Source organism: Impatiens glandulifera, chromosome 4 (assembly GCF_907164915.1).
Source record: "Impatiens glandulifera chromosome 4, dImpGla2.1, whole genome shotgun sequence".
Lineage (NCBI taxonomy): Eukaryota > Viridiplantae > Streptophyta > Magnoliopsida > Ericales > Balsaminaceae > Impatiens > Impatiens glandulifera.
This window is the reverse complement of record NC_061865.1, coordinates 61,286,678-61,300,996: the sequence shown is the minus strand read 5'-3', so window position 1 is coordinate 61,300,996 and position 14,319 is coordinate 61,286,678. Positions and strand designations below refer to the sequence as shown.

General features: G+C 31.4%; 2 protein-coding genes across 2 annotated transcripts; one reads left to right on the top strand and one right to left on the bottom strand.

Annotated features, from left to right (window-relative positions):
* Nucleotides 1–1,494: 1,494 nt before the first annotated feature.
* On the top strand, nt 1,495–5,238 carry LOC124936103 (signal recognition particle 54 kDa protein 2-like). The gene is made up of 9 exons (XM_047476563.1): nt 1,495–1,914; nt 2,257–2,356; nt 2,533–2,686; nt 3,092–3,242; nt 3,324–3,472; nt 3,618–3,718; nt 3,816–3,973; nt 4,484–4,598; nt 4,711–5,238. Exons 1-9 carry the CDS (start codon nt 1,684–1,686, stop codon nt 5,040–5,042), a joined length of 1,491 nt encoding a protein of 496 aa, XP_047332519.1. The 5' UTR covers nt 1,495–1,683; the 3' UTR covers nt 5,043–5,238.
* A 3,924-nt stretch (nt 5,239–9,162) lies between these two features.
* LOC124934142 (PX domain-containing protein EREL1-like) lies at nt 9,163–12,569 on the bottom strand. Its single transcript, XM_047474622.1, has 9 exons — nt 12,236–12,569; nt 11,761–11,871; nt 11,274–11,372; nt 11,058–11,144; nt 10,571–10,679; nt 10,043–10,419; nt 9,723–9,887; nt 9,485–9,640; nt 9,163–9,410 (listed from the first exon to the last, which is right to left on the bottom strand). Exons 1-9 carry the CDS (start codon nt 12,470–12,472, stop codon nt 9,393–9,395), a joined length of 1,359 nt encoding a protein of 452 aa, XP_047330578.1. The 5' UTR covers nt 12,473–12,569; the 3' UTR covers nt 9,163–9,392.
* Nucleotides 12,570–14,319: the final 1,750 nt, after the last annotated feature.

Here is a 14,319-nt window from a genome sequence, read left to right as displayed (position 1 = left end):
CCAAACAAGTGATCAATGCTTTCCTCTTTTTCTGTGCAGATTGGGCAATTGACATCTGGAATATTCATATACTTCTTAATTATGTCTCTTGTCACCAATCTTTTCCTGAATGTCATCCAAAGAATGAATTGGTTTCGAGGTATAACTTTTGAAGACCAGACTATTTTGTGTCAATCTACCACCACCTCCTTTTTTCTAATGATTTTCCATGCTTTTCCTGCCACAAATTTTCCAACAGTATCCCAGTTCTTTGTATCAATGTTTTCATTGAATTGTATATTATTAATCAGATTCAAAATTCTGACTCCTTCTAGAATACTCCTAAGAATATAGCTGCATTTTCCTTTTTGAATATCTCTAATTGAGTACAAGAGACATTTTCGTCTGATTTTGACTTTAATAGATTGGAATTCCTCCCGAAGAATTATGGGATTATTCTCTAAAACATGGATCGTGACAGAATAATATTTCATTTCCATTCCCGATTATGAACTTCATTATCTACCTCTCCTCTGGTTCTTAGGATTTTCTTCAAGAACCATGTCATTTCATCATCAACTGATATGTCTCTCCTTCGGTTCTTAGGATTTGTGGTATAACAATTATTCTATTATAAATGAGTATTTTTTTAAATTTGTATATTTTATTACTGTTTTATTATATTATTTTATATTATATTATTTCAGAACAATATTTGAGTATATTTTATTATTATAAAAAAATATTTAAAAATTTTATCTATCAAATTTATGATATTTTATTTATAATTTTTGAGTCATTTTTATATTAGAATTAAAAGAGAAATAGAAAAGAAAGAAGAGGAGGTGTTTTTTTGTTTTTATTTTTTTTTTCTAACTTATGTTTAGTAAAAATACAAATATTAATAAGACTTAAAATAAAAATAAAAAATTATTAACGTTCAAGAAAAATAATAAAAAATAATAATAAATTCTAGGGTTTAATGAGAATAAAAATACTGAATATTGAAGAATATTAATTTTGATATAAGTTTATAAAAAAAATAGAAATTAAATAAGAAAAATAATAAATATTAATAAAATTTAGAATTTAAGAAAATAAATCAATAAATCAGAGAGAAGAGGAAAGAAAAAAAGGAGAAAAAATAAAATTGTAATTATTCATAAAGAAGAAATATAAATTAATTAATAAAATAGATAAATTAATTATAAGAGAGAAATTGATTAATGGAAGTGCGATTAAAATGAATATTCTTTTATCGCAATTTCGCGTACCTATCGTTATTCAAATTGAGTCAAATTTGTTGATTATATTGATTTTAATATAATTAAAATATATAAATTAAAATATTATAAAAAAAACAGTGATATTAAATTATTAATCTTGAGCAGAATATTCACTTTGTAAATTATATTATTAATAAAAAAAAGGATTGACAATAAAATAATGTGAGATCAAACAAGACCTTATATATATATATTGGCTTTCATATTCTTATAGGCACATTTTACGATAATTGGTTTTCTTCCGCAGCCGTCTCCACCTCATTTTTTTCCGGCGGCAACATCTCCGCCGTCGCCGTCGGCTCTTTACAAACCCTAATTGCAGCACTTGATAAGTCTAAGAAGTGCTCATCAGATTTATTCACCGAGGCTTTCAGTTGTGAATCTCAACAGGACAGGATAATCAACCTATCGATTCAAGATGGTGTTAGCACAGTTGGGAGGGAGCATCTCCCGTGCTCTTCAGCAGATGAGCAATGCAACAATCATCGATGAGAAAGTCCTTAACGATTGCTTAAACGAGATAAGTCGTGCTCTTCTCCAGTCCGATGTGCAATTCAAGCTCGTCTGTGATATGCGGAACAACATTAAGAAGATCGTTAACCTCGATGATCTGGCTGCCGGTCATAACAAAAGAAGAATTATACAGCAGGTGAGTGAATCCCTCCCTTGCAATTCGAATCATTTTATTATCTGATTTGATAGGAAACTCTCAACTTCTTGTAATTGGATTGGATTGGATTGGATTGGATCCTGTTTATACGATCCTAATTAGATTGTACATTTTCCATGGAAAATTAATACTGTTTTGATGCCTTTGGATGATGCTCCATCAGGAGAGGAGAATGTGTGTGCAGTGGGCTAATGAAAAATGAAATTGACCTTATTGTTGAAGGATTTGATACTGTTTGTAGGTAGCAGTAGATTCCTATACAGGTGAAGATCAATTCTCAGTTAAATCTGAGTATATCTTATCTCTTTATGAATTTTGTAGGCTGTGTTTAATGAGCTGTGTACAATGTTGGATCCTGGGAAGCCGGCTTTCACTCTAAAGAAAGGAAAACCTAGTATTATCATGTTTGTTGGTTTGCAAGGTATTTCAGATCCTACAATGATATCATATTAAACTTGTTTCATCCTACAATTGTTCTAAGTATGCACAATATATGTATGTATATTCGCATTTTTAAGTTTTTATCCAGCAGCAGTGAAGAAATGACTGCAGACAATTATATTCTATTCATCTTATATGTTTTGTGACTTATTCCAGGATCTGGGAAAACCACCACCTGTACAAAATATGCATATTACCATCAGAAGAAGGGTTGGAAACCAGCTTTGGTATGTGCAGATACATTTAGGGCTGGTGCATTTGATCAATTGAAGCAAAATGCAACAAAAGCTAAAATTCCTTTTTATGGAAGGTACAACTTGTCAAATTTCAGAAAGATCTATTGTTTATTTTATTGTAGGAGTTGATAAGTGTGATTGCATCTGCTGGTGATTTTGGAAAGTGATAAAATTTGGTCAAAAATCTTAATTCAAAAGGAAGAACTTATTATGAGAACTGTGATGTAACTAAGGTAGCATGATTATATGAATGCATTGACACTAGATTCTCCAAAAAGAGTATTTTACTGGGCCACTCAATCCAGATGAATGTTTTGAAAATAGTTCACATGTCACATGAGACTTTATTTTTAACCTTGCACAAAGTCTTTAAAGGACAAATTCTCAGATTAAAGTAGAGATATTAAAAGACAAAGGATTTGGTTTCTTTCTATTTTACTTTCATTAACGAACATTCTAATAACCGGTTCCCTTGGCAGCTACACTGAGTCAGATCCTGTCAAAATTGCTGTAGAAGGTGTTGATAGATTCAAGAAAGAAAACTGTGACCTCATTATTGTTGATACAAGTGGAAGACATAAACAAGAAGCTTCTCTTTTTGAAGAAATGCGCCAAGTTGCTGTAGCAACGGTATTTATTAATTGGATTGAAACTTCACTGTTTTCTTCAACTCTTTGGTGATTTCCTTACTGATACTTTTTCCCTTCACAGAAACCAGATCTTGTTATATTTGTCATGGATAGTAGTATTGGTCAAGCTGCATTTGATCAAGCACAAGCATTCAAACAGAGTGTTGCAGTTGGAGCTGTAATTATCACTAAGATGGATGGTCATGCCAAGGGAGGTGGTGCACTTAGTGCGTAAGTTTTCGATACTGACGGTTGCATTTGGTTCTTATTCCTTTCATTTTGAAAGAAAATCATCTACGATTGGGCTTTGTTCTTGGCTGTCTTGTTATTGAAGAAGATGATCTTGTTTTGAAAATTTAAAGTACTTTCCGTGCAGAGTTGCAGCAACAAAAAGCCCTGTTATATTCATTGGAACAGGTGAACATATGGATGAATTTGAAGTTTTTGATGTCAAACCATTCGTCAGCCGCCTCTTAGGTATGTGATTATCCTTTATAAAGAAGTCTTCATCTTACAAGTTCTGCGATCGATCATCATTTCCTAAAGTGGGATTGAACTCTGTAAATTTGATTAGGCATGGGTGACTGGTCTGGGTTTATGGACAAAATTCAGGAAGTTGTACCAATGGATCAACAGCCGGAGCTTCTGCAAAAGCTTTCAGAAGGGAACTTTACCTTGAGAATTATGTATGAGCAATTCCAAAACATAGTCAAAATGGGTCCTATTGGTCAGGTTTGTCAGATTTTTCCTTTTTTTCTTTTAGGGTTGCAGCAACAGAATACTTAGGCCTATTACATAATAAATATGAAGTGTTGGAATGTTTAACACTAAATTTTAGGTGAGAAATTTTTTTAGTGACTGAAAAATAAATGATGAATAAGAGAATGTGTTAAGTACTTAATATATAAGTTGATGTGATAAAATGTGGAACTAATGTCGGTAAAGTATTTAAAAGACGATTTTACACTTACTATATGGGTTAGATTGTCTTTTATATGGGTTAAAATTGTCTTTTTGTACGCTCTTATTATATTATCGAGCAAAGGCATTCATAATTTGCTGAATTAAGTATGATTTTCTAACTTGTTTTTTTAGCTAATTTAAGCTCAACCAAAATAATTAACTAGTGATTTTAAAATAAACTTAATGCAAATAACCACTTAAAATTTAAAACCATTCTACATGAACCATTGTACAAAGAAGTTACTCTCTATATAACTCTTTTGGGGGGAATTTATGCAGGTATTCTCAATGCTTCCAGGATTTAGCGCGGAGTTGATGCCAAAAGGACATGAAAAAGAAAGTCAAACAAAGATAAAACGTTACATGACAATGATGGACTCGATGACCAATGAAGGCAAGTAGTAGTAATATACTTAGTTTTGAATTTTCTTCCAAAAGCATAATAGCGGTTCATTAAAAAGAAGTCCATTTGATTAATTATTGTTGGGGTTTGTAATTTGGTATAGAGTTGGATAGCTCAAACCCGAAGATAATGAACGAATCAAGAATGATGAGGATAGCTAGAGGAGCAGGTAGGCATTTGAAGGAAGTTATGGACATGATGGAGGAGTACAAGAGACTGGCTAAAATATGGAGTAAAATGAAAGGACTTAAGATACCAAATAAAGGAGACATGAGTGCTCTTTCGAGAAACATGAATGCTCAACACATGGGCAAAATTCTTCCTCCTCAGATGCTCAAACAGATTGGTGGCATGGGTGGTTTACAAAGCTTGATGAAACAAATGGGATCTGCCAAAGACATGATGGGAATGTTTGGTGGTGCTGGAGATAAGTAGTTTCTTATTTTAACACCTATTTCTTCATCTTTCAGCTTTAGCAAAATTGGATAATAATACTTATGTTTTCTTTTGTTTTGTTTGTATTATACACTTTGTAAAATCAATTTCTTTCTCTTTTTAGAATGGTTGAAGTGTTTGGGACATAATACATGTTGAAGTGTTTGATCAAGAAGATGTACTTGATTTAAATTGGGTGATGAGTTTGCCTAAAAAAACATTAAACATCTTTTTCTATTATTTAAATAAATTTCAGGGTTTAAAAATTAGTATGGGCAAGTCTAAACGAGATTGCCACAAATCTCCCTATAGGCCAATAAACATGTATAATAAAATTATGTTTGTGACTTACAACTCTTATAAGTTTGTTTTATACACTAAATCTACAATATATTCACTCATCATGCTATTTGGTACAATATATTAAGTTTTTTTTACAAGCACATGTGAAAGTTATAATTTACTATACAAATATTTTGTTCTTTACCCAAATAATGTTTTCTAAGTCATAACCTAATTATCTAAATGGAAACATATCTATGTGAAAGAAAATAACATTACTAAACATATCATATATTCATTTGACAAGTCTACTAGAACAATTATAAACTTATTTAACAAATCCTATCATATATTCATTTTATATATCAAATATAGTTATTAATGAGTTTTTTAAAAAAAAAAACTTGAAAAACATTAGTATATAATATTTGTATCAATAAATATATATATATATATAGTTTATTCAAAAAAAAAATAAAAAAATAATTGTTTTTTCTCTTTTCAATCTCTAGAAACAAATTTTAAAAAGATTAGAAAGACATTTATTTTTGACTTTTCTAATGTTTTTTTTTTAGTATTGAATGTACATTTTTTCACCTTTTATATTTTGAATTGAGGTTATATTTTGTTCGATGCGATATTTTGTTTAATTAAATCGAATTTTTTATCCAGAACTTTTGTGATTTGAATAATAATCTCAATCTTGACAGTTATTCATACCCACCAAAATTACAACTTTGACAACTTTTGAAAACCTCTTTAGAACTTGTCAAGAATCTTCCAAAAATCCTCAAAGCTCTTAAGTTTTTATCCTCTCGAACAATTAGTTTTGATACCATTTGTTGAGATACTAGAAGATTTATATACTTTAATTCAAGAACAAAAGTACCAAACAATTACGGAAATAAAAAAAAGTAACTAAAAAACACACATGATTTATAGTGGTTATGCCAAACCAAACCTATATCAACTTTCAAAACACAAAATACTATAAAGGAGTATTAAAATGTTTTTTCACAAATAAATATAACTCAGAAAAAATACAAATACTTGGTTTTCTAAAGTGTTCAGGTGTACTTAAATAAGTTTCAATTAAATCAACAATCAACACTAATATCTTGTCTAAAACTCTTCAATAGTTTCCAAAATATTGTCACAATATTTTTCTAGGTGTATTATCATATCAAAATATCTAATTATTTTTGTGTTCATCTTATTTCCTTATATTAAAATTATACAATAAAAAATATAATTTTAAAAATATAATTTTCTTTTGTTTAATACTCTTTCTATATATACTTATACTATTGAATAACGTTGATATAATAAAATTAATTTAAATTAAATTTACCACATATATAGAGGTGTTAGCAAGGAAAAGAAAAACAAAAAAAAAAAACTTAATTAACTCACTCTTGTTCTTCGAGGAAATTTAAGTATCCACGAATCATCAAATTCAAATACAAAACTCCAAATATATCATAAATATTTTATGTATTAGAATATTTAATAAGGTCTTGTCAAATTCAAATACAAAACTCCAAATATATCATAAATATTTTATGTATTAGAATATTTAATAAGGTCTTGAGTTTGACTCCATCAAGCTCGTTTGATTAATTGATTAGATATATTTACTGGTTATATAATTATCAAGCTCCAAAAAAATTATAATTAGTACGAGAACTTCCACCAAAATATAGAGAATGGTAAGAAACTCAAATGGGATTGAAAGTCACTACTCAAATGAGCATGTAATTTCAATTTTGAATCGAATTGACAGACTCCTTGAGAAACAAGAATGTGAAACAACTGGTTCGTCCGCCATAGGTAGAGTTTATCCTTTCCTAAGAAGCAACAATTTCGATCCTAAGATTGTCTCCATTGGTCCTACCATCACGGAAAACAAGAGTTGAAGAAGATGGAGAAATTCAAGCCGCTAATAGTTAGCCTTTTGTTCCCAAACAGATCTCAACTATATCTACTATAAGATCTCTCAGATTGTTGATGAGTTGAGGAGCTGCTATGATCATCTTGATTATAAATACACTATTATGGAATTCATAAATGATTTAGAATTTGCCGAAATGATGCTCTTAGATTCTTGCCTCGTTATAGCCTTAGTAATAGAGCCACATTTCCACAACCTGCAGTTTAAACTACCTCCCATCTTCATCACCTCTCTTTTGGTGTTACAAGAAGACTTGTTATTGCTCGAGAATCAATTTCCCTTCCGCCTTCTTAAGCTCGTCACCGGCCGATTGATATCAGTTGATGATCATCCGATTGATATCAGTTGATGACGATGATCGACAAGTCATTAGATTCATCAGCGAGAAGGTGGATCACATGCCTAATCTTATGCTCAATAAAGCTAACAAATACCGTGTAAACTCAAATGATGATCAAGTACAGCAACAACAACAGGGCAGACCACAACCAATTCATCCCAAGAATTACACTACCGTAACTTGACTTTTCAGCTGACGAAAGATCAGAAGACCCTAGTACCGTCTTCAATGATAGAGAATTATATGCTCCCTTATGGTTCAGTCAAAGAGCTGAAATCCAGAGGTATCCATTTCAGTCCAAGTAAGACCCGTTTCTTGGACGGAATCTATTTCAAGTCCTACTTTTTCTTCGCCAAGCTCCAAATACCGCCAATCTACTTCGATTCGAACTTCGACATAATAGTGTCCAACACGATTGCTTTTGAGCAAAGTCAGCATGACCACTTGAAACCTGAGATAATATCATATATGTTGTTCCTAAGATCGATTATTGTTGGCCCGGAGGACGTGAAGGAGCTGAGATGTAAAAGGATAATCAACACTCGAGGAATGTCCGACGAGCAGATTGCGGATGTGTGTTCAAGAAGATGAACTGGGAGGGGAACGATCTGACCAAGTATTATTTGGTGAGGTGGAGGATTGAAGAGCATTACAACAACAAGCTCAAGACATTAATCGCTAAACTGCTTGTTACTTATTTCAACAATCCATGGTCATTTTTTGTTTTTGCGGCTGCTACAACTGTTCTTGCAATGACTATTGTTCAAGCCTACTTTGCCACTCGTATCATAACTTAAACTATTATGTTGTAATCTGTATTCCGATCTCATTAATAAATCTGTGACTTTTTTGTTTTCGCTATCTTTGACAGGCAGTCTGTTAAAACATGAATAATCACATAAGTGTTAAAACATGGATCATCACATATGTTTAATTATTGGGTTAGCAGATTATTCCATTAAAACTGATTCCTATAGTATGGATAATTGCACCAAAATATGGACAATAGTAGCAATGGTTAAAACAAATATAGATAAATAACTTAATTTTGGAGGCAAGAATTGACTTTATCAATCTACCAAATTCTCTACTCCCTCTAGACGCCTTCTTTCTAAGAGGTCTTCAAATGATGGAATTGGTAATACTGGGAGAGAATCCCACCATTTTCCAACAAGACGAGAGAAACAGCAATTGTTTGCACAAGGTTCTGCTGCTTAGATGGATATGATCATCGGTTCGGTGCAATATTTGTAACATAATGATGGAAGATCATAAAATTCTGATTCGCTGCAAACTTTTGATGATAATTCAGGAGACTTACAGTGAAGAAGAAGAAGGGAAAGGGAGATGAAACAATGGAAGGTTTTCTCTTTGAAGGAATTGTGTTCTGCAACTAACAATTTCAGCGATGACAAGAAGGTGGATATGGGAGTGTTTTCAGTATTTGTTTTTCAAATATCATATTTCATCAAAATTAATATCAGCTTTACAAATTGGAAGAGACTTTTTTTTTGGAAAGACTAGCCAGTTGTGCCATGGGATTATGACATGCTCATTGTGTAAGTAAGATGGACATTATTTTCTTATAGCAGACAAGGAAACTGTTTATTTATTAATTTAAAACAGAATAAGTAATAGTATAAAACCTGATGCAAGCAAGAATTCACAACTATTTTAGAACAGTGTTCTCCTAAAGGGCGTCGGATTATTCAACTTCATTCTTCTCAGGATCGATCGATAGTTGAAACTTAAAGTGTAGTAGCTAATAACAACAAAGTTAACCTGTTTTCTCAACCTGCCATTGTCAATAAAGATATTTATTACCATCGTATAAGAAAGATTTTCATTATCAAGAATCACAATTTATACCTCTGTTTTATCTGCTTTCGATTTCAGTTCTAACAACTCTTCATTATCTTTTTGCAAGCTCTCGATTTGCTTCCTGGTAGCATCCAGCTGTTGCAGCAATAATACATTCTCTTCACTGATCGATGACTTGGCCAATTCAATCCGAATCTTCTCATCCTATCAGATAGTTCCAGTCAGCCTTTCAGATAATAAATAAGAATTCAGAAGAATTATATGATCCAAGCACAGACATTTATACCCTTTCGTATTTTAGGTTCAACTCCATCTCCGCGTACTTGCTCCGAAGATCCTCAACCTCCCATTGCACTTGAGCATATCTTTCCTGTTCAGCTATAATAGCTTGCTCAAGACTTTCTTTGCTAATCTTCTTAACAGCTTCTAGTTCCTCTTCCAAATCCTTAACCTGCAATTAATAGTCTCGTAACTTAAGGCAAACAACTATAATGCGATAAAAACAATCTGATTGGGTTATCTTTGTACTTTTGATTTACACAAATACGTTTAATGTAAATTTTACAATTGACATTTTTATTTATTTTTTAACACATTAAACAGTACCTTTTTTGTAAGATCCTTAGCTGTTGGAATTTCAGTATTTTGAAGATTGTCATGAGAATTATCGCCAACTGATTTTTCCATAACTTCATTCTGCAAATGCTTTTGAGGTTCATACATAACATCATCATGAATGGTGTTGCTTTTATTAGCATTTCTTTCATCAGGTGGTGCACTATCAATCACAAGTTCAGAATGGTTAGCATTTTCATTCCTTGGCGTTCCAAGATCAGATGCCTCGTAATAGGCTGACTCATCACCAAACCCTGATGTTGTTGACAAATTACTGGAAATTAAAGAAATATTTGATGTGGATTGGAATTGATGGGGTGACACAATATCGCCAGCATCTGGAGTATTCTCATTTGAATCATAAAAGGCTGAAATACAATATAACAGTCATTAGTATTCTCTAGTAAGAATTTTATTTCCCGATTTGATTAAGGGTCTAAAAATGAGTTCCAAAGAATAAAATAAAATATAGTATGTCATTCATTAAGACAAAAATAAATTAAAAAATAGAACACCTACAGCATATGGCAGCAGCTTCTAGCTCAAGAAAGATGGCCACAGGAGCACTTCTTGACAAATCAATATCCATTAGGAGTTTCTGCATCCAATCCTCTAAAGAACACCTACGCTAAAATGACCATTTGCAGTATATATTATTTGCATAAGAAAACATAGAAACAATTTCATTCCAGATAAGGATGAATCTTCACACATTATAAGTAGTGGTAACACGAGATACACCTAAAGCATAACGTGTTGATTTAGATCCATAAATTCAAACAAATACATTTAATTTATTTTTTTTATCACCTTTTTCATATAAATAAAAATTCATTCGACACCCAATCTCGAATTCACATAAAACCTAATAAATATATAACAAGAAGTTCAGAACTAATAAGTGCAAGATCTACCAACTATTGGTACAAAATATCATGATAAAAATTGCACAACAGAAATTTCATGTTATGTAACTTCCCAGATAAAAGAGCTTAAGTCCACATACCTCTTCCAAAACAACCCTACTTTTGTTTCTCAGCAGCGTCTTGGCAGGAGTTGTAGGCAACGTTTTCTTGGGAAATGAGCTCTTGAGCTGAAACAATGTAAGATAAATGAGAGTTTGAACATTTTTAGTGAAGGAAATACATTTAGAGGACCAAGCAAATAATATTTGAAATAAGATGCAAAAATTTGGATGTTGGAGGATACAAAAGAAACATACTTCAGAGAATAACTTCAAGAAATCACTAAATCTATGCAATACTCCACGTGTCGTTGTGACCCCTTCAGACGACCGTACACCAATCTCTACCCTGTAGAACTGCAGCTTAAGAGGTTAAGATACAGAAGATTCCATTGTATAGAGATGCCCAACTTAACACACTTTTGAAAGTGTGAAGAAATGATCACTGTAAGTTTTAGAATAACTTAAACTGCATAGATAAGTTTCCAAAACCAAAGTTCTGACTATTTTAAAATATTTGACATTTTTCACGGGATGCTAAGATATCAATACTGATCTATACTCCATTTTTCTATTGCATGGAGGGGGGAAAGCCTGTTTTTATGCAAAAGTAATTGTAAATTTGATTTCCGAAGTCTAAAAGCATAAAATGATGACCATGGATCACATAACAATTCATGTTTATTGATCATTTATACAGAAAATTACTAAAAAACGATAATCAAAGAATGAAATAAGATTGTACCACAACAGGATCTGATCCATTTTCTACTGGTAGGATAATCCAAGAAGGCACTGTCACGCAGTAACTCCATCCTGTAGTATCATCAATCGGCCAGACAGTATCTCGTCCTTCCTAAGGAGAATGGATTAAAATGTCAAAACCAAAAGAGATGCCAGAATCATAATGCTGAACAAAGTCGAATTAACAATTAATTATGTGTGCACACTCTTTGATAAGAACATGGCATAGTTAGCATCAAAATGTTTCATCTTTCAAGACAATTTATGTAAATTCATGTCTTGATAGTTAGCAAATTCATTCAACAGTTCTGGGTATTAAAATATTAAAACCAAAAGGAAGGCCACAAATTACAACTAATGTGTTGATAAAACAGTAAGGTGATATAGATGATCATGGATAAACATATAACAAAAATAGTGAGTCTTTTTATGAACCCTAATTAGAAAAAAGAAATAAATGAAGAGAGACAGATTACCCAATTGCGAGGAGGCGGGCTCCAGTCCATGCCGAAAGGAAGAGGTGAAGTTCCGTCGTGGCGATTGAGGGGAAGGACAACTGGGTTTTTTTGCGAGGCGAGCGGCAAGCCATCATCACCGTAATCATTGGTGTTGAAAGGTTCTGAACATGGAGAAGCTCCGGTAAGGGATCTGATAAGAATCCGATCGGAGAAGGAGAAATCGTATGCAGAAGGGTCGATTCCATAGAGATTCATAACCGAGCTTCAAGTTCGCAGATTGTATGTATGTATGTATGTATGTATGTCGTCTCAAGTCTGTCTGATTCACTCACGACAAACTTCAATTTGTTGTTCGAACAAACAAACAATCAATCGAGCTAAGCATTCATTTCACGGAACATCCCATATTCTGATGCCATTTTCAGTTCAGCCCTCTTTTGGAAACTATTTTCTTCATCCAAAATCAAGTTGGAAGTGGAATAGTAATAAATTTATTATACAACTTTTAACTTCTATATTCATAAATTAAATATTGTACACATAAACTTTTAGTTTTATGTTTTGACTAGTGGCGGATCCAGAAATATTTTCTCGGGGTTAAATAAATAGTAACGTAGTATTTTTTTGACGATTAAATAAATGCATTTTCTAATTAAATTTTACTCGGTAATTACATAAAAATACTAATCAACACAATTACAAAATACTGATAAGCACAATTACTAAATTATTTTTGTCCATGAGTCGGTACAAAAGAAGACAAATTTATTCTACGAGATTCTATTTGTTGAAAATATTGCAATATTGACTCATTTTTAATTGTTGAGAAAATATATTTCTCAACATATATAACTAAAGTATCATTCATCCATTCATCTCCCATTCGATTACGCAAATCAGTCTTCACGGTCTTCATTGCAGAAAAAACTCTTTCAACGGATGCAGTTGCAACTCATAAAACTAAAGTCAACTCTATCAATCGATAAACCAATGGAAAGACTATATGTTTTTCTGTTGCAACCAATTTCTGAGCAAGAATTCCCAAGTCTGCAATTGAAGAAAATTGAGGATTATCCCGCAAATTAAATAAGTAAGCCCGAATTTGTTGTTCCAAAAATAAATAATCATTGCCTGTGAAATCTTCGGGATAAAGTTTGGCAAGACGAATGAGTTTACGAATATCAAATTGGGAGAATGAATTTCTGGGATGAAGACATGATATGCAATCAAGTAATTCTGTATTAACTTCTGAAAAACGATTATTCATTTTTTTAATAATCAAGTCAACAACCTAACATTAAATAATAAATAATAACTATTAATATATAAGAAATAATAACTATTAATAGATAAGAAATAATTTTTATTATACCTAACAAAAGATTTCCACACGATAATGATGAAGATTAGTGATGAATTCCATTTTTCCTCTCCGTCTACCATTGCTATCAATTATCATATGCTCATTCATATCAAGTATTGAGATCGAGTGTAATTGACAAAAACTGTTAACTTGATCCAAAATATCATGTCATCCATCTTCTCTAAATTTTTGTAATTGATGTTTCGAACTCGCAATCAATGACATGGCTTGAACTATATTTTGATCTCTTCTTTGTAGGCAAAGTGACAACTCACTTGTAATTCCCAATAAATTTTTCATCAAATGCAACTCAAAAAACAAATTCATAAGAAACTAACTATATAAAAAAATATGAAAATCTAATTTAATAGATTTCAGCCTAGTTTTATGAGAATATAAAAAAAAATAAAAGATATAAATAAGAACAAAAATACAAAAACGTGATAAGACACATATTATCAAGTGAATAGACACTCGAGATTACGATTATAGAATATTAATGCATATAAAAATAATATATCAAATTCTTTATTTAAATACCGAACCAAACCAATGTAACTATTTTAACTTGTTTATTAATATTAATTTATATTTTTTTTATAAAATTTTGAAATAGTTTAAAACTAAAAAATATAAAACACTATTATTATTTTAATTTTTATATTTTACCCTGTAATTTGTATTATTAATTATATTAAAATAAATAAAAAATAATGTATAATTATTATATAAATATAAT